This window comes from Grammomys surdaster, unplaced genomic scaffold (genome assembly GCF_004785775.1).
Source record: "Grammomys surdaster isolate TR1022 unplaced genomic scaffold, NIH_TR_1.0 66, whole genome shotgun sequence".
Lineage (NCBI taxonomy): Eukaryota > Metazoa > Chordata > Mammalia > Rodentia > Muridae > Grammomys > Grammomys surdaster.
The window spans coordinates 15,662,544-15,682,777 of NW_021604568.1; the positions used below are offsets into that span (position 1 = coordinate 15,662,544).

Below are 20,234 nucleotides of genomic sequence, written 5' to 3' on the forward strand. Positions count from 1 at the left end.
GTGAACCTCTTACCTCCCCTAATCTACTAAAATTAAAAACCCTGAAAACACACATTAGTGATGACACAGTATGCACGTCCATGATGGGTTTGTACATTTTGCGTATATGTTTGTACATCCTAGGAGTAATGCACTTCAAAATGTGGAGATAAAAGCAACATCTTTCACATCAATTCTGTGAACTTGCTTTCTATCAGCTAAGTCATCCAACAAGACGCAGTCATTCACCAAATAACATATCAAAAGTGTGCAGTCTCTCAGCTCTGGACATTTGGTCACCTTGTGGTCAGAGTTGTGACTCTAGCTATGTCCTCCAAAGGAACAGCTTGTGTGATTTATTTCCATGTGGCCCACAGACACTCCTAACCCAGTGGAAAGCCTTCTGGAGCCTGTGATGGATCTGCCAGGGTTTGACTCCTGTGGGAAGACGGAGATGGCTGACCGCATAGTCAAGCGTATCTACGGGGGCTTTAAGAGTACAGCGGGCAAGCATCCTTGGCAGGTGTCCCTGCAGACCTCACTGCCGCTGATCACCTCCATGCCCCAAGGCCACTTCTGTGGGGGTGCCCTGATCCACCCCTGCTGGGTGCTCACTGCAGCCCACTGTACGGAGTAGGTATCCCTGGGGAAGGGAGAACATCACATGAGTGGGTGCAAACAGGCTCTCTTCCCAACAAGTGATACCCCCCAGAAGTTTGGCAGAACTGGGACTAAATGCCCAGAAGAGAAAGAACAGAGCCTTAAATGAGAGTGGATATACCTACCATGGCTTACCACAGCTTTTTCATGAAGTTTACCATATATAACTAACTACCAAGAGAAGTCAGGGTTTGTATGTTTTCTTATTTGTGACATCCCTGATGCCTTCAGTAGAGAGGTCTTTGCATGTAGCAAGTATTTAGTATGTATGTTAAAGGAAAGATATATAGTTATTCCCTTTTTATAAAAGACACTTGGATCTTAGGAAAGTTTAATGTCTTAACTAAAGTCTCATGGAAAGAAGGCCAGTGATTGAATTCCACTCTGTCTTCTTCTTGAGTGTCTTGAGTCTACACTGAATGGATAAAATGGCCCGTTATCATCAGTGAACCTCCAGGTCAGGCATTCCCATATGTACTTCAGGTGACTTCTAGGAACTGAGATATCACCACCTCTTCCAGATTCTTCTCTAAGTTCACAGTCAGAGCTGGTCTCATGAGCCTTGGCTTGAGGCAGATTGCATAACTTCTGGTCTGCTCTATTCTTTGGGATTTTAGTGTGGTCCCCAAGAGAAATTAGATTCGTGAACATTAGCACCTACCCACAAATTGCAGCAGACTTGCTCAAGACTCCAATGGCTGACTTTTAGCCAAGCCCAAAGAGAAAAGAGCATCTTATTTTACCTTGTAGCATGAACAGCAAGCATCTAAAAGTCGTGCTAGGGGACCAGGACCTGAAGAAGACAGAATTCCATGAGCAGACCTTCAGAGTGGAAAAAATCCTGAAGTACAGTCAGTATAATGAAAGAGATGAGATCCCCCACAATGACATTGGCAAGTATCCCCTGGTCTCCTCTGGGTCTTACCCTGGGTGGATTTCTCCACAGGTAAGAATCTAGGGTTTGGTTATAGAAAGTTCCCTGGAAAAGTTTGCTTTTTATCCCTTGGGGATCCTGTAATGTAGATAATTTATTTCAAAGCTTATTATACCTTGGGAGTGTATGATAGTGTCTTAGTTAGGGTTTCGCTGCTGTGAACAGACACCATGACCAATGGAAGTCTTATAAGGACAACATTTAATTTGGGGCTGGCTTACAGGTTCAGAGGTTCAGTCCATTGTCATCAAGGCGGGAACATGGCAGCATCCAGGCAGGCATGGTGCAGGAGGAGCTGAGTTTTCTACATCTTCACCTGAAGGCTGCTAGTGGAAGACTGACTTCCAGGCAGCTAGGATGAGGGTCTTAAGCCTACACTCACAGTGACACACCTACTCCAACAAAGCTATACTTTCTAATAGAGCCACTCCCTGGGCCGAGCATATACAAACCATTGCAATAGCATTGTTGGTAATTGAGTAAAACTTTTCATTTGAGGGGAAGGGATGTGAAGAATATTATATCATGGGAGGCACTCAACCTTGAATCCCAGCTTTCCGGCTTAATAGCTAGAATTCAGGTCATCTTCCTGACCCTTGCTTTTCTGTTCCTTAAAATGGGGATGCTGTAAGATGGCTTCTGACTGACTATGTGTTGTGACACAATGTGCATGTGCAGTTGTGTGGCACCTACTAGGTGCTTGGGAGCAGAGGCTGGGCTGTTTTCTGCTGTTGGATGCTCAGGTCTGTGGTCTGTCTCTCCTTCTTCATCAGTAGCCCCTCCCATACAGCCTGCATGTGAAAAGCGGATCAGGAATGGTTTTGAATCCAGTTAGTTTTATTGACTATTGATTTTCTTTTCGTGTTGTGTTACCCCTTTCTGGAAGTTTAAAACACAAAATGTGGATGAGAACCTTTTTCAGTTGTGGAAGGAGTAACATGGCTTGCTAACTCTCTTTCCAAAGCAACATGAAGCCGACACTTCTCTGATCAAGAGATGACATTACCCCCAATTCTCTCCACCCCTTCTGTCTCTCATCCAGCTTTGCTCAAGTTAAAGCCAGTGGGCGGTCGCTGTGCTCTAGAATCCAAATATGTGAAGACCATATGTTTACCCAGTGACCCCTTTCCCTCTGGGACTGAGTGCCACATTTCTGGCTGGGGCGTAACAGAAACAGGTGAGTCTCCATACACACAGGAGAGCTATACCATCCAGAGAATAAAGGACCAATGGCATCTGCCCTCCTGCTCCTGAAATAAGTTCAAAATGCATCACTAAAGAATACATCTGCCTCATTGCCCAGGCCCTAGTTGAGTGTAACCATTTGCATGGACCTTGCCCTGTAGGCCTCTGATCTCTACAGTGGTCTCTGGCCTCCTGTTCTAGACATGTGACCTCTCTCAAGCACTGAGTGTACACCAGGGAAGACCACGCTCCTTCTCTAAGGAGATTGCAAAGATGCTGGGTACATGTGGCATCGGGCAGGCACTCAGGGGCAAAGATAACACTGTTGTAAGCTTCTGACACTGGACACCTCTTCAGTGTCAGCCGTTCTTGCTTTCGGCTTGAAGAGTCTTGGTTGTTTCTCAAGCATCTCAGTTTTACTTTCTCAATTGTCATTTTTTTTTAACCTTCAGGGCTGAGATCATGTGCACCGAAATTATATCTTGAATACAAAGACGTTCGCAAGAGTATTTTCAAGTTTTTGCCAAATACTCAAAACATGTCACCTCCTACTAGTAGTATCCTTAATAATGGACGGGGGGAAAAACACTTTGAATAGGTTTAGATTCATAAAGGAAAGGAAGTAGAATGTATGTGATACATTTGCCAGAGGCTCAGGGGAGAGAAAATCTCTGACTAATTGGACACAAGGTCAACCAGGAAGTTTTTTGTAGCTCTTTGTTGTAGTCTGGCTAAGCCTTTCCACTTTCGCTCTCCTTAATGGGGTCTGCTCAGCGTGGTGATGTCTTAGCTGGGGAACCTTTAGGGCCTCAGATTAGAATGCCTTTATCTTTCCACAAATAGCTCTTAAGATTGTATGTTCACAGTCAACGATGCTTCAAACAATTTCATTATCTTTAAGAAGGGGATGTACTCTCCAGGAAGCAGATGATTTAATGTCTCTGGGCACTTCAGCTGTTCACCCACCCATTTACGTTCGCACGATTCCATCTGTCCGTCTATCCTCATCCATCCACGCATTCATCTCTTCATTTCTTCAGGACCTACTATGTGTTAGCCCTTCTGCTAGATACAGGAAATTTAAAGATGGTTATGAACCATCTCCACTTTCCAGAGTTCACGATCAGGTTGAAAAGGCAGAGAATGGAACAAGTGATTTGTCCAACTGTAGTCAGAATGGCTTTGAAAGTGCACATAGGGGTAAGGAGGGTGCAGTGAAGTTGGCTCTGGTGTTGGAAGAGAGGATGTTTCTCCCCTCTTCTATAAGAGCACCATTTTCCCTGAACTGAGAGTTGGTGGCTTCTTACTAATGGTGAGTAGAGTGAGTATCATTCCAGTCTTCATGGTAGTGACTATTTTCTATCCCACAGGGGAAGGGTCCCGCCAGCTCCTGGATGCTAAAGTCAAGCTGATCGCGAACCCTTTGTGCAACTCCCGACAACTCTATGACCATACAATCGATGACAGTATGATTTGTGCAGGGAACCTTCAGAAGCCTGGATCGGACACCTGTCAGGTCAGAAACTCCACATGGTACTTGGAGGTAGAGGCTCACTGAATATCAAGCTGAGCAGAGAGGCCTATGATAGCTCTGGAATGGGAACCAGGGTCAACAGGCCGCCTGCTTCAGCATTAAGACACAGGAGGGCATATCTATTTGAGCCTGCATCGAGATGGGGCATCGTAATAACTAATCGAATATTGCTGCATTGCCTTGTTTAACTCCCCCAGCATCCTATGATGTCACCGTCATGCATTACAAAGGCTTGTAGACATTATCAATGTCAGTAGCAACAGAGTAGAAAGTGACAGACAGGAAGGAGATCAGAACAACCCAGCTGTGTGCAACACCAGAGCCTTTGCTACTCTGCTGTACTCCAGCAATGGCAAATCCTCAGCAGCTAAGGTCTATGGAGATTCAAATATGATCCTGGAGACAGAGGAGGTGGTGATTCCATCAACTGTAGGCTAAGGGGAACTCAGGTCCCTGCCCCAGATCCAATCCCACACCCCACTTAACTCAGGGCTTGGGTCACATGGAATGCATTGTTTCTAGACTCCCAGGATCAGCTCTGTTTAGGCTTTCTGCCTTTCCTTACATACTGCCCAGCTGTCATCAAAAACCCAGCATACCCACATCCTAATCCTGACAGAGCCTCCCTACAAACGGACCCAACGATAACCAGCCAACACAGAGCCTGTTTGGGTTTGGAAACTGGAGTTCCTCTCTCCAGAGTTCATGGTTCTGTTTTGATCCTCTATACCTCTCCAAGGGCATATGGATAGCCACATATTCAGAATGGAGAAGAGCGAGTGGATGTGGTTTTTCCTAAGCTCTTGGAGGATAAGTAGGGTCACCAGGGTCACAGCTTGCTCGGTTTTCTACATAACTCAAGGTCTATACTGAAAGGAAGCCAATAGTCATGGTTTTGAAGACTGATTCTGTCTTGTATTATAGGACCTCAATCAATCATTGAAAAGATGTGTCAAACTTCAGATACCTATAATGTGACCATAAGATCACAAGGTATTGATTGGTTATGATTAGGAGAGTAAGTTACGTGATGAAAGCTGTTAGCCGTGATGACTAAGCAAGCTGTTCCCTCTCTGCTTCCCTCCTGCCCATCTCTCTGCCTGGCCTACACACTTCCAAAAGAATCTCCACAATTCCTCTCAGGAGCACAATTCCTCTATGGCTGTCCACAGCTCTCTACTGAAAAAGCAAGGCCACAGGTCAGCAGGCAGTAGGCTGAAGATACAAGGTTACCTCTGAGTCTCTGCCCTACTCCTTATATGTGGGTCTGTCCAAACAAACCATCACCCACCTTGGTCAGCTACTAGAAGAAGTTGAGGAATCCTGGGAACTGAAAATTCTAGAATTGAGAGTCAGGAAGCATTACTTGTCCACAGTTCTGGGCTTCAAGCTTTTTCCAAACTAAGGAAATGAAGCTGGGGTTAGCTTCTCTCCCTTTAGAGCTGTGCATCATGGGAAGCTTGAGAAGAGCTTTGGCACTGGTATCTAGAGAAGCCCAGGGTAGCTAGCAGGCTCTACCATCCCCTCATAGGCAGTCTGAACCTAGTTCCCAAGGCTGAACCCCTTTTGCTCTTCCCTTAGGGCGACTCGGGGGGCCCTCTAACCTGTGAGAAGGATGGAATTTACTACGTCTATGGGATTGTAAGCTGGGGTCAGGAATGTGGAAAGAAGCCAGGAGTCTACACTCAAGTTACCAAGTTCCTGAGTTGGATAAAGACCACCATGCACAGGGAGGCTGGCCTCTGAGGTGCTGTCTGGAGAGACTTGAAGCCTCTCTTATTTAGAACCAAACAAGAGGGGCTTCCTGTGTAGCCAGGGGTGTGCTGGGTCCATGCTCTAGACAGAGGTGTTGCTGCTCAGCCTGGGCTTTTCCAGACTGGCACTATACCGTCTCATGAGGCCCATTCTGCCCTTCTCTCCCTGGGAACCAACAAGAAATACATTACCTTTGCCCCGCTTCCGACAAGTGTACCTTCTAGAAAACCAGAATTCAGAAACATTCTTCACCATGGAGACCTGAAAATCTGAGATTCCTGCATGCCCAGCACCAGGGGATGTTACCCTGATTCTTACTCTTCTGCCCACACCATCAGGGTCCTCCACAGAACTAGCCAGTCTCATGCAGCCATCATAGAGAAACCCTCCCCCAAAATCACAAGCTCTTTGTTTGCTTCCAGAGTTGTTGTTTTAATAAAGGCACACGTGGAAGTGGGGAGGATGTAACATTTTTTAAACTCTCGCTCGTCCAGACTGAAGCCACGGAGGCATGCCTCAGGCAAGCAGCCCTCAAGGTGGCTTCTTTCTCAAGGAGGTTCACATCAGCAGAGTCTTCTTCCTGTTGATATGCAGGACCTCCAAGGCATCCGGGTTCACTCCCCTGCTCTGATGATCTCCAAGCTCCGCTGCCTCTGGTTCCACCTGCGGAAGCCACACATAGTGCCCCCACTCCCTGAGTTCACACGAAAGCCCCTTGCTGCTCCCACAAGCCATGCTAAGATGCCCGGCAAACATCTAACACATTTCCCTCCCCTCCTTTGTCCTCTCTTCCACCCTCCCCAAGAAAAAAGGAACCTCAAGGCAAAGATGAGAAAGAAGCAAAGCCTGTTTCTCATTTAGATGTGGTGTCTCTCTCCTGAACAAAGTAGGGTTCAAAATGTAGACTGCTGGAACCAGCAAGTCCCTGACCCTTTCCGAGAATGTAACGAGCAAGCAGTCAGCGCAGCCTGGGCTGCCCTGGCCCGGGATTGATGTCGCCCTGGTAGGTTTGCCTCTGCAGAACTAATGGCTGTGACTTCAGAGGAAGCCCGCAGGAAGTTTAACCCACGTGTCATCTGCCCGGTCATCTCAGACCCATGAAATTAGGCGCCTTGTTCAGCTGCCTTTCACGCTTCTTTAGAACTAGCTGACCTTTGGCCAAAAATAAACTTTGAAAAGCAACAATGAGTTTGTATTTCCCGTGGTCTCGCAAGGCAGGGGGCAGCTGGCAGCTTGTTACTCACAGAAGCCCCCTGGATTCCCAGGCCCCTCCTGTTGGCCAGTTCTGCAGCCCGTCGAGCCATTTCCACTTTGTAGGAGCCAGGAGGGGTCCAGCCAACACCTCGAGTCAGGTTTAAGTCAGATTTGTACTTGACCTTGAGGGAAGGAAGAAGCAAGAGGAAAATCAGCAGGATTGGGTGCTTTGACCACCAAGTGAGGTATTAAAAGGCAGCCTGGAGATGCAGACCACATTGACATCATTAAAGTCAGGACAAAGAGCAGTCACGTGATGCACAGAGGACCCAAACAATGAGCCTGGCACGCCTGAAATCCTCCCACTGAAACAGTGGGAATTCCAGTGGGGTAAAATACCCGGGGACACCTGGTTCAAGTCTAAGTGCCTATCTGAATGTGCTCTGTGTCCTTGGAAAACTCCCCTCCCCTCTCTGAGCTTCAGTTGCTTATCAGGGAAAGCATAAAACTGGCTTCTGTAATTATCAAGACCCCATGAAAATATCAGAACCAACCGGGGCCCAAGCCTTCAGACTGGACAGCTCTGAGTGGCTGAGCACATGAGGAACACGCATAAGACCCTCGGCTCAATCCCCAATGTCAATTAATTAATTAAGAAAAATAAGAAGTTGGGCTATCACATCAAATACCCTGGAGCTGTGTGATCTTAGGTTACTAACTTCTTCTGGCTTGGGTTTCTTGTCTGTTAAAAAGGCAGCACTGGGACCAGAAATGCCATGCCACCCAATCCTGAGAAAGCATTTGATACAGGTGTGGCTGAATTGGGAATGGCTGTCATTATGCCTTCACCGCCTGCTCCCCCAGAATGTGACAGGGCATATGTGGAGGCAGCTCACATCACTCTGTAGCTGGTGGGCTTTCCGGGCGTGCTGCAGGCCCAACTGTTCTGGGTCGCTGGTGTGCTGGGGCAGCGGCTGCCTATAGAGCACATCGCTGGCCAGTTGCTGGCTCCTCTTGGCCTGGAGAAAGCCAGGTTGGTCAGCGCGACTGTGGAACTGGGAGCGAGCTTTGGCAAAGTCCTTCCTGTACTCGTTGTCGCTCTGGAGCCTACTGACTTGGAGGAAATGCCTCATCCTTGGGTCGTCATTGATGCTGCGGTACCCAATCTGTAGGCCCCGGTCCCTCAGAAATGCCTCTTTGTACCGGAACTGCAAGTCAGAGAGGCAGAGAGAGAGGTGATGGGGGTGCCTTTCCCCTTCAAAGCCAGCCTCCCTAGAGAGGATAGACCGCAGGACTTCAGCAGGAAGCTCAACAGTGGATAAGGGAGTAAGCTTTGGAATCGAAGCAAGCTGTGCATACAGTCTTGGATCAGCTGTGGAGCCTCTCTGAACAGCTGATAAAAACAGGAGAATAAATTTTTCTTTTTGATTTTTTGAGACAGGGTTTCTCTGTATAGCCTGGGCTGTCCTGGAACTCACTCTGTAGACCAAGCTGGCCTCAAACTCAGAAACCCGCCTGTCTCTGCCTCCTGAGGGCTGGGATTAAAGACGTGCCCCATCACTGTCCAGCAAAACAGGAGAACACATCTTCACCTCATAGGATGTTGAGAGAGGTCAAAGATACGGGACCGAAATGCAATCCACACCCACTGATGATGTATGTGCACCCGTAACCTCAGGTGTGCAGTGTGCACCTGTAACCTCAGGTGTGTAGTGTGCGCCTGTAACCTCAGGTGTGTAGTGTGCGCCTGTAACCTCAGGTGTGGAAGGATGCACCTGTAGCCTCAGGTGTGGAAGAATGTACCTGTAACCCTGTGTGGCTGCTGTAAGTATCACTCCAACAGGAATGGAAGTGAGTCATTCTTTCTTCTCTCCTCCCTATATTCAGGGATCAAGGCTAATGCTTCTCAAATCACTTAAAAGTGAAGAATCTAGTTCATTTTACACAGTCACACTTCTTATTTTATCTTGTGTGTATGTGTATATGTATCAATTCGTGTGTGTGAGTTGAGGAATGTGTGTGCCACAGTGTACTTGTAGAGGACTGAGGACAACCCTGAATGTCTGTCTACAGTGTTAGAGATAAAGTCTCATGTTAGCTAGTCTATGTGTCAGGCTATCACATCAGGGGCTACAGACACATCCCACCACCTGGCGTTACATGGAATCTGTGAGTCTGAACATGAGTCCTCAGGCTTGCACAGAAGCAATTTCACAAGAGGTTCGTTACTACAGACTGAGCAGACACAAAAGCACAGATTCCTTGGCTTCCAGATGACCCACACCAACTACTGTGTACCTCTCCTAAAAAACGTCGCCAAAACCAAAACAAAACAAACCCTTCACAAGCCTGTATTTCTGCTACAATCCTAAGAGCCAGGCCCATGTTCTCCATGCATCCCGTTTTCCTTTTAGTGTGGAGAAAGGCAATCTGGTGGCCCGTGAGTCTTTCCTGTGCCTTCCAGCTCACTTGGATAACCAGGGAGAACTCTATCATCTGCAGACAGGGTTTGGAGTCTTACATCACTGGCGATATCCCTGGATGCCCTCGCAGTCTGGAACGGGATAGCATCCAGCCTGAAGTCATAGCCGCCAGCCCGGTTCTGCTCCCAGGCATTCCTGTAGACTTTCTGGTGGAGAGAACAACAACACTTGAGTGAGGAGCACCCACTGCCTACATGCTATTTGGTCTCAGCTGGTCTCAGCTGGTCTCAGCTGGTCTCAGCTGGTCTCAGCAGGAGTCAGGCTCCAGGGATATCTGAGTCCATGGCCCTTCTGAGACTGGGGACTTCCTGACTCTAGGATTGATGGAACTGGCCATAAAGGGTTTCTGCTCTTCAGGAGTCGGGGTCTGTGGGTCTAGCTCGCTTACCACACACTGCTATTCTCAGGGGCCTTGCACCATCCATTCTTTGTCTGGATACCCTCTCTGTCTCATTGTTTCAGGCTCCTGACCCAAGAACCTGGAGCTCCAGAACTGAGGTGCTCCCCACGTGCTAGGTCTCTCCCACCTCTTGTTCCACTGACTCCCTGAGGTTGGAGGGTTCAGTCTAGCTGTGATACCTCACCCCACCACTAGGAGGCATGGTATATCTCTCATGCACTCCAGAGCCATGCAGGGAGGTCTGAGCTTTCACCTGAATTAAATGGATTGTCAAGACCATGCATGATAGGTACTTGGGGAATGAAACAAGGAAAGACAAGCAGATGAAAAGCAAAGTGCTCCGCCCACTTTTATTCTGAGCCTAGCACTGAAAGAGAAGCAGGAAGTGCCTGGGCCAAGCAGAGCAGATCTTAGCGTCTACCTGAGACTGCTATGATCACACCACCTTGTCCTCCAACTCTAACACTCAAATACACCAGTCCCAAGAAACACAGAACCAAGCCTTGCAATGGGAATCATCTAACTGCGGTCACGGTCAGAGCCAACTGCTTCCATGGACGGGGTCACTATCTAGCTTAACAGCGTGGGCTGGAAGATATCCAAGAGAAGGAGGACTCAAACAATAACCCACCAACAGTCCCTTCTAGCCATCTGCGTCCTGTCCCGAAGTCTTCCAAAGATGTCTGAGTGGGAAATGGAGACAAGAACCCCAAACACTCTATGAGGGGGGACCCAGTGCTTTCCCAATAAGAGCCTCTGTCCCAGATCTAGGCCAGTTAAGGACGCCAAACTTTCTACCAGCTTTAAGTCCAACACCAAGCTGTGTCAGTGGCCTGTGCACCCCAGCCTCAGGTAACTTGTGGACACCTGTAGACGCAGTGGCCTGAACTGGGGTTGTCCTCAGCGTGTGAGCTCTCTTTCTCCAGCGTCCTCCCATCCCCACCACCCACACTGCTTGCTTATGGTGGCATCCTCCTGTGTTTTCTATGCTGCTGAGGTCTCCTCTCTGTTGCTGGCATCCTTTACATTCCACAGGCATGGCGGCGGGCTTTGATTCGGAACCCTGGGCGCTCCTCTTCTTGATCACAGTTTTGTTCTCGGCCTCACACATTAGAGTCATTTGATTTTTGAGTTATTTCGGCTGCCTTGTACATCTCAATGGCTTTCTTTGCTCAGGAAGGTCACTTTGCCCCCACATCCTCCTCACAGAGCACTTGATCCAATTGTGTGCATACCACACGCCCCTGAAGAAGTGTTCTTTCAAACGGAGGTTCACGAGCTCTCCACACCCCATGAGCCCTGGTGGCTAATTTCAGCTCCAGGACTCTGTAGGCTGTCCCCTCCACCCTGTGAGAGCAAGCACACTGCTCTTGCCAGCCCGGGGTAGTTGTCCTCCTTAAGCTGGGACCCTCATGAACTAGTACTTTTTTCCCAGTCTCTGGGCTGAGGTCCTCGGATAGTTGCTTCAGTGAAGACCTGGCCTCCCCATCCTTGGGAATTAATGAGCTGGACCTTCTGTGCCAGCTCTGCAGAGGGGGCGTTCCAGCTTCCCCAGATGGAGGCCAGCCCACCAGAGCTGCTTTCTAAAATTATCCCTCGCTCATTCCTCAAAAGCATCAAATGGTTGTAATAACTCATATTTACAAAGCACGAGAGCATTCACCGTGCGGGATCCCACAGGGCTTTACAACTGCAACAAACTAATACACACGCTAACTAGAAGGCGCCTCTCTCCAACCCCTGCAAGGCAGCCACCTCTGGGGTGAACAGCAGCAGCTGCCGATCCACACGCAGCCCCAGGACACAATGGCCAGGCCAGGCAAGGAAGAATGTCTGGACGCCAGGAGGCCGCTCGCTGCCCCAGGCCGACACACTCAGCCTGTGTTATTCCGACCTGACGGTGTCTTTTGATTGCACCGTTTCTTTACCTGTCATCTGGGGATCACAGCATCGCTGGCTGAGCGGCTGCCTATTCTATTAAACCAGGGGCCTCCAACCCCTGCCAACAACAAGCCCGAGTTTAGGAAACAGCGTGTTGGTTATGCACGCAAAGGGCAGATATCCAAGGGAAGCTGGAGTGTTGGCAGGCACGGTTCCATGCACAAAGGAGCCGACTACGTTGGGGACATCTTTTCAAACTGTAAAGTAAGATGGTGTCATTCCATCCTCCAGACGTCTCTGAATGGCTAAAGAGAGGTGGCCAAGAAATTAACAGAGCAGGTTTGTCTACACCTGCCAGCAGTGCCTAGGACTATACCCCTGACCACTGCCAGGAACAAGACTGGGGCTTTGAAGCCCAGCCTAGAATCAGAACATTAGAGCTACCGAAACTCTCACTGAGTTCAGCTCCATCTCTTCCTGGTTTACAGGTAAGGAAACTGAGGCTCAGGGGAGGAAAAATGACAGGAAGTCACAGGGACAGTTTGTCCTGCTCTGGGTACAGGGATTTTTTCACTTTTACGTCCTCCTTCTTAGACTTAAAAAGAAAAAGTCGATAAATCCCTTGAGGGCTAGGAGCGTTACAGAAGCTGGCACGCAGCACCTGTGTCTGCTTGTGGCTACTTACGTCACTCAGATGCATTGCGTTCATGCGGGCTCGGGTGAAATCCGGGTGGTCTGGGATTGGGGTGTACCTATGCAGGGAGTCTGCATCTCCCAACCTGTACAGGCGCTGCAGGCAAGACAAAAAACAGTCAAGGCAGAGCTGAGGTAGAACCGTCCTTGATTCCCTCCCCTGGGCCTTCCCATCGACTACATGAAGCAGAATTCAGCACGGTTCTTTGAGACAATTCTAGAACTATCTGCTGAGTAGAAGGTGCCTACGTGGCCTGGATCACGTGATGGTGAACGCTGTTAAAATAGTCACATGATCTGTTCCAAAATGAACCATAAACAAACAACTCCCTCATTGGCCATGCCTGTGTATGTCACTTGGCCACAAGTGGGTAGCTGTGTCTCAGGCCCTCTGCAACCCAATGCATGCATTCACTGGTAACTAAAGAAAACCCCAGGCCTTGAAGCCCTGTTGTTGAACATGAATTGTTGTAATAAAAAAGCAGATTAACCTTTCTTATTAATCATAAGTCTTGGTGCTTAATAAGGTTTTCATAATTTACCCAGATCCCACAAAGACACAGTTTTAAGATTAATGCTTTGTCTTGGTTTTCATTCTTAGAGCAGCAATGTAAGCAAGCCTTGCCAACAACTTTAAGAAGCAGTTGAATTCCGTCTACTTCTCCAGGTGTAGACATCCTATTTCTGATCATTCCCAACACCAGTTAGGCTTGGAAAATGGGAACTGTTCAGGGCAGCATTCGGGACTCTGGCCGTCCTGTAACTGTTTGGGGAATAAAACCTCTTGACAATTCAAAGGAGAAAATACATGCAGCTTCCTGTCCCTTGAAAAAGGAAATAGGCCGGGCGGTGGTGGCACACGCCTTTAATCCCAGCACTTGGGAGGCAAAGACAGGTGGATTTCTGAGTCCAAGACCAGCCTGGTCTACAGAGTGAGTTCCAGGACAGCCAGGACTATACAGAGAAACCCTGTCTAGAAAAACCAAAAAAAAAAAAAAAAAAAAAGGAAACAGGGCTAAAATACACAGGGAACATAGGCAGAAGGAAGCTTGGAATATAACTGTGCTCTTTTTCACTAGCGGGTTACATGAGGCCTTTTAATTCCATTGCAAACATCAGTAATTAGGATGCGACTGATCTCACGTTTGTTAATACTAGGTATCATTAGGATTAAAAATCAAACCATAATAATGAAATTTATAGAGGACTCACTGTGTTCCTGGGCTTTGCTTAAAGCTGTATTTGTTTTTTCTTATCTAATCCTCTTTAAATTCACTCAACCATATGAAATGACTGCTGTCTCTATTCTCCTACCCCATCCCTCCTTCAAGTAAGGAGAACGGGAGAATTCAGTCAGAAGAGCTTAGCAACTGGCCCATGATCACCCGGATGGCTTGCACGCCCTTCTGACACCAAGCCACAGCACCGCAATGCACGGCCTAGGTGGGTGAGGTCGAGGAACCCACCTCGTTACAGTGCACATAGCTCTCCCTGGCATGAATGAGGTCTGGAGAGTCAACCACGGTTGTGAACTTGATGCTGTCTGGTTTTTTACGGTACTTGGTCTATAAGAGGAAAGATTCCCATGAGAGATGATTAAATATGACTTCCATCTTTAATCCCAGCTTCTTGGGACCAAATGTATATCAGGAGACAAGCCACTCGGATTGATAGGCACCTGGAAATCAGGAGTCTGGGAGGGGCTCAAGCTATCTCTATGATTAAAAGCCTGCAACAGATATTTAGCCTGACCAATACAGATGCAGATGCTCACAGCCAACTATTGGACTGAGCATGGGGATCCCAATGGAGGAGTCACAGAAAGGACTGAAGAAGCTGAAGGGGTTCACAACTCCATAGAAGAACAACAAAATCAACCAACCAGACCCTCCTCCCCCAGAGCTCCCAAGGACTAAACCACCAACCTAACAGCACACATCAGAGGGACCCATGGCTCCAGCTGCATATGGATGCTGCCTTATGTGGCATAAATGGGAGGGGAAGCCCGTGGTCCTGTGGAGGCTCATTGATGCTAGGGTGGTGAATCGGGAGTGGGTGGGTGGGTAGGGGAACTCACTCATAGAAGCAGGAGGGAGGGAGGGTGAGATAGGGGGTTTGTAGAGGGGAAACTGGGAAGGGAGATAACATTTGAAATGTAATATATGTATATATATATATCATGTAATATATATATATATATATATGTGTGTATATATATGTGTATATATATATATATATATATATATGTGTATATATATATATATTTTGTAAAAGAGTCCTGTTGTTAAGGAAAGTGCTAGGCATCAACCTAGCCTTGCTTAGACCCTCTCCAAGCAAATTCTGCTAGCAAAAAACAAAAAAACAAACAAACAAAAAAAACAAAAAAAAACCCAAAGATGGCAGTATTTTCTCAGGGGGACTATAGGGCAGAGGTCCCAGGCCATCAATCAATTGATATTGCTATACCTATGCAATTTTAATATCCATATGGGAGCCAAGTGACCTCTGTACACTGGACCGAACTCATGGGTAGATAGAGATTCTCCACATTGCCAATGAAAACAGAGGCCACGTTGGATGACAACTGGTCACAATGTATTTAGTAAGAAGCTCTTGATATGTTTAATGCCCTCAACTCCCAGGCAATGAATTAATTACAGGGAAATATTGTTTTAGGTTTGGGTTGCAAACGGCTTAAGAAAAGATGCTGGGTGTCTGTCAGCTGTGGGTCTATCTTGGCATGGTCTCTACTGTGTCAACGGGTTCCCTATTCAGAAGGGAAGGCTCGGGTTGTACGTGTCACTCAGGAAGATGTGCAGATGTTACCTCACTGATGAGCTCTCCGGCCTTCTTTGCACTCTCCATCTGAGGAGATCGCAGAGCCAGCCATCCTGTCCCCTTCATACCCGTCAAGTCTGCCCTGTAGCGAAACTGCAGAGAGAAAATCAAGGGCTTCTGTCAAGGCCATGCCTAGGACCGTAGGGCATTTCAGGAAGGCCTTTGCTGTGCAATAATAACAATAAAGAATAAAGAACAATAAGTCCTCTGCAACCATGCTTCATCCCATCAGCTCGCTGTCTTCACTAAGAGAAGACTCTGGACACCGAGTCCAGCTGTTTTGGGTTTGTGCATTTTTCATGAATAAAGGAATAACCTAAAGGTACACGAAGGCCCATCAGCAAGACTTGAAACTGGCAGCAATGACATCTGTGGAGAAGAAGCGTTTAAAGGAAGAGCTACGTGCTCAAATCCAGGGATCAATCAGGATTATTCTGGTTCATTCTGCCAGTGAGGTAATCTACCACCTGTCAACCCAGGACGACCTGCACTCAGGGTGAACTGATCAAACGGTTTCGAGCCCCGGATCGAAGCTGCCATGACTCAGAGTAAATTACTTTTCCAAAATGCAGTTCAGTCTCTGTCACGTGTGAAGGCCAAAACAACCCTTCTTGTAAAAACACACACACACACACACACACACGCACACACATACCCCACATGTTAAGAGTCCCCGGGGACAAGAAATAGTCAGATATTTTTTGTTCTTGATATAGTGGCCACACAGGGTGCCAGAGTCAACTATATGACGAATTTAAAAACTAAAACAAATTCCAATGAGATGGGCCAGCAATGAGTAGCCCCTTTAATATCTTCAGGCCTCAGTTAACTCTTACCCCCAGCTATAACTTAGTAAGATTTGCTCATATTGCAAAATCAGGCAAAGTCTTATCTGCTCTTTATTTTAAAGGCTTAGAAGGTTAGGCCAGTAACACCATCCCTGGGAGAAAATAAATAGGAACGTTCCAACAGTGGCTCTGATGCAAGCCCCCAAACTGTCAAACCTCATTAGCAATCCTTGATCTACCTGCATCACCTAAATGATGCCATCACCCAGGTGCCTTTCTTCTCCTCTTTATGGAAACTGATTTTTTTTTTGAAGGTAGAAAAAGCCTCTCTAAGGAAATCTGAAATTCGGCCCTAAACGAAGTTTCATGGAGTCTGTCTAATTTAGATATAAGCCCTGCTGTAACGCAAAATATCGTTCTAGATATCAGCCTCTCGGCCTCTTTAGCTGGCTTTCATTTCAGGATCCACAGTGCTCCTCACAGCTGGCCTCAAAGAGGGTCTGTTTCTGATCTACTGTCTGCTGGTTAATGCCCCTGTGTCAATCCCACACTGATCTCCGACCGGCGAAGGGGAGGGCATCTCTCATGCTCGAGAGCAGGTTTCAAAACCCCATGTCAGTAAGATTGCTTTTCATACCGTGTCTTTTCAGTCTACCGCGGCAATGCTTTTGCCTTCGACTCTGATAAAGAACAGAGAAAATTGGATAAATTTCTAAGTTGGAGAGAATAATCCTACAGGGCCTCTTCATAGCCAGGATCTGCTCCTTTCATGAGCCAGATGAAGTGCAGAGCGCCCTTTCAACTTGCCTCTTGTTCAGCTGAACAGTCCGATTACAGGTAAGACAGAAAGCAAGATGCGGGTTCCCCGAAGGGCTGACTGTGCCTTGACTCCTATAAACAGACCATCCATTGATAGCTCAGCCCCCAGCCCAGCTTGCGCTATCCACGCAGACCCTAAAAACAACATGCCCGCCCCAGACTTCACAATGAAAGAAGGAAGAAAGGAGGGAGCCGAGAAGACTCAGCTATCCAAAGACGGTGTCAGAGAATTAGTCTAAGAAAGGAATAAACCTTCTCAGACGGCCCAACCTCATCTGACCTACCCAAATGGCAGATTCTCTTTCCCCTTACACATACTAAGGACTGGAGGCCCACCGAGACATCATGGATGGAGCTTTCCCCACACTCCATCTTGGAGCAATCTCTTGGAAATTCTGTAAGCACAACATTCACTTCCTGAGTAGTAGTGAGTGTGGGAACAGTCCAAGCAATTGTTCCCAGGAGGTACCCGGAAGAAACTGTGTGTTTGTCATGTAGAATACAAAAAGCATTCTACACAAGGCAGTGCTTGTGTAGAATCTATCTCAACGCATGTGCGTTCTGCCTTGCAGAGAGGTTCTTGTTCTCACCCACAGAACAACTTTAGCAACCAAATGCTGTTTCGGATACTAAGACCCAAGGGCTGCTGTGATCTCGGCAAGGCACACCAGAAGCCATCAGGAATACCGACTAGAGAATCTGGGTCATAATATAGCCACCTATGGAAGCCAGAGAGACTGATCAGGAAACCATAGCCGGAAGCCCTGCTCCATCTCTTTCTAGCTGTAGGACCCTGGGAAAGCCATTTCCTGACAGCTTGTGACCCAAGGCAGATGACTTAGATGATGACATCATATCTGCTTCTGCAAAAATAAGAGTGATACATGTTCCTTTGTATTAAATGAGATTGGTAAGTCTTTACACTAATACCTGGCCCAGGAAGTAGCAGGGGGTCTATATGTTTTAGCTATTCTCATTCCTCATGGAGGAACCGGAGCCTGGAGTATTTCAAGAGTCAACTCAAGGTTACCACCCTGGGGAAGGGTGGGGCATGTACGCTTTAAGATTTTCTCCAGCCCTGGGATGAGATTACACAGGAGCAGGGAAGAGCTAACGGACCAAAGAGGTCATGGAAGGCTCTGCCAAGTGTTCAGAATGGACGTCCCCAGGCCAGAGTGTACATGTCGTGACCCTAGAAGGAAAGCAGAGCTTGGACGTGACATCAGCAATCATGACCTTGTGAAGTTTAGCCCACATCGGGAACATGTCTCAGACCTTCTGGTACAACCTAGTGCTTTCTTCCTAGGCAGGGCAGGGAAACACAGAAGCAGCTCAACTAACAAGCTCCTGTGGTGAGCTTGGTGGTTAAGAGCACTTGCTGCGTCTGCAGAGGACGTTCCTTTGACCCCTGCAACAACACAAGCCAACTCACATCTGCCCATAACACTAGTTCCAGGAGATAGGGTGCCCTCTTCTGGTCTCTGCAGGCACTACACTCATATAGTGTGTGTGTATGTATGTATGTATGTATGTATGTATGTATGTATGTATGTATTATGTATGTATTATGTATGTATGCATGCATGTATGTATATCAACCATATATATTAATGAATGAAAGAATGAATGTATGAAAAATGGATATGATGATGACTATAATAAAGTTAACACCTGGAACACTATCACTGTTCATCACAGCTGGGAGTTCGGACTTCTTAACATTAAACCAATCGTAGGCTAAACACAGTGCGAGAGAGCATCATGTGGTCATTTCTTAGCCCTCAGAGTTGTAAATCTGACCCTGTTTTAAAAATGGAAATATTCAGTTTCCAGCTTCCGTTTCTCCTGTGAGACTACGGCCTCCATACTTTTCAAATGTTAAACTTTTTTTTTCTTTCTTTTCAAAAATAAAAGCAACATAAATCATACTTTTGGGTGGTATTTAAGGTTTTTTTCCTTCATAAAATAAAACTTGGCATTATGTTGATCCTTTGGTTAAAAGAGAATTTCCTGTGACTCTCAAAGGTCTGAGATCATGAAACAGATCAAACTTTGCTCCTTTTCTGACTCTGGGATGGAGTATAGGAAGTATAATGGCTGCTCAGGTTCACCCGGCCAGCCAAGGACCGAGCTGGGTATGCATCCGCCTGCTGGCTCAGCAATGAGGTATGGTGACTTGTTCATCAATAAGATTATTATTCTGATAGTCCCTGGCCATTTCTGTGTCTGTGATACCCTGCTTATTGCCTTGAACCAAGAGCAGGGTATCACAGACACAGAAATGGCCAGAGACTTTTAGAATAATAATCTAACATTATTACTCTGCCCCGGGGGCAGCAGAACTGAGGTCTGGTTGGGGAACTTATGAGAGTAGCCTGTTTCTTCTAGGATTTTGTGGACCAGGCTTCAGGCTAAGTTCTTCACATAAACCGGCTCTCAGCTACAGACTGGGTTCTCAACCTGAGTTAATTTCACTCCCCCGAGGATTTCTTGGAGGCACTTTGTTACTTTAGTAAATATAGGCTTGAGATATCGGTGCTCTAAGTGCCTTGTGGTGCTCTGAACACACTTCCACTGTGGGGCCTAAGATCTTCCAATGGTAGGAAGACATGACAAAGGCCAACTGCCCATAGCTTCCAGTCTAAAGTGGAAGTACCTTTTGCTTAGGGTTGGCATAGGGCCCAGAGAGATGGCAGTGGTGCTATGCTCCACTCTGTGTGTCCTATAAAACCACAGCACATGATCACTGAACTGTCATCACCATGTCCAAGGCTGAGCGAGGATGAGGGACCTGTGCAAGCTCACATGGATGGCACAGGGGATGTACACCTCAGAAACAGAACTGCAGAGCCTTCCTCCAGAGACATGGCACTCGGCTGCATCCTCTCTCCCCTGACCTGCCACTGCTCTTGATTAGGGAAAGATTTCTCCTTCGGGAGCCTTGGGGCCTATACCTGTTGCTACTGTTTTTAGATCCTTTTACAAGAGAGCCAGAGTTCAGAGGGTGAGACCTGAGCCCACCTTACCAAGCCTCCCTAGCAGCTGTAAGCTCAGTATAGCAGTCAGTGTGGTAAGCTCAGTATAGCAGTCA

At 47.3% G+C, this 20,234-nt stretch overlaps 2 protein-coding genes across 3 annotated transcripts in view; one reads left to right on the forward strand and one right to left on the reverse strand.

The window, feature by feature from the left end:
• The window catches only part of Habp2 (hyaluronan binding protein 2), a 29,696-nt gene extending 23,191 nt beyond the window's left edge, over nucleotides 1–6,505 (forward strand). For both annotated transcript variants that reach the window (XM_028775129.1, XM_028775139.1), the window contains exons 9-13: nucleotides 357–612; nucleotides 1,390–1,532; nucleotides 2,616–2,750; nucleotides 4,129–4,274; nucleotides 5,874–6,505. In XM_028775129.1, coding sequence (XP_028630962.1) covers nucleotides 357–612; nucleotides 1,390–1,532; nucleotides 2,616–2,750; nucleotides 4,129–4,274; nucleotides 5,874–6,038 — 845 coding nt within the window. In that variant the 3' untranslated portion in view covers nucleotides 6,039–6,505. The remainder of the gene's footprint in view (nucleotides 1–356; nucleotides 613–1,389; nucleotides 1,533–2,615; nucleotides 2,751–4,128; nucleotides 4,275–5,873) is intronic.
• Nucleotides 6,506–6,605: 100 nt separating this feature from the next.
• Nucleotides 6,606–20,234, reverse strand: part of Nrap (nebulin related anchoring protein) — a 79,238-nt gene continuing 65,609 nt past the window's right edge. The window contains exons 34-40 of the mRNA XM_028773468.1: nucleotides 15,525–15,629; nucleotides 14,165–14,263; nucleotides 12,691–12,795; nucleotides 9,763–9,870; nucleotides 8,138–8,449; nucleotides 7,292–7,423; nucleotides 6,606–6,710 (exon numbers count right to left, since the gene is read on the reverse strand). Of these exons, the coding sequence (XP_028629301.1) occupies nucleotides 6,606–6,710; nucleotides 7,292–7,423; nucleotides 8,138–8,449; nucleotides 9,763–9,870; nucleotides 12,691–12,795; nucleotides 14,165–14,263; nucleotides 15,525–15,629 (966 nt within the window). The remainder of the gene's footprint in view (nucleotides 6,711–7,291; nucleotides 7,424–8,137; nucleotides 8,450–9,762; nucleotides 9,871–12,690; nucleotides 12,796–14,164; nucleotides 14,264–15,524; nucleotides 15,630–20,234) is intronic.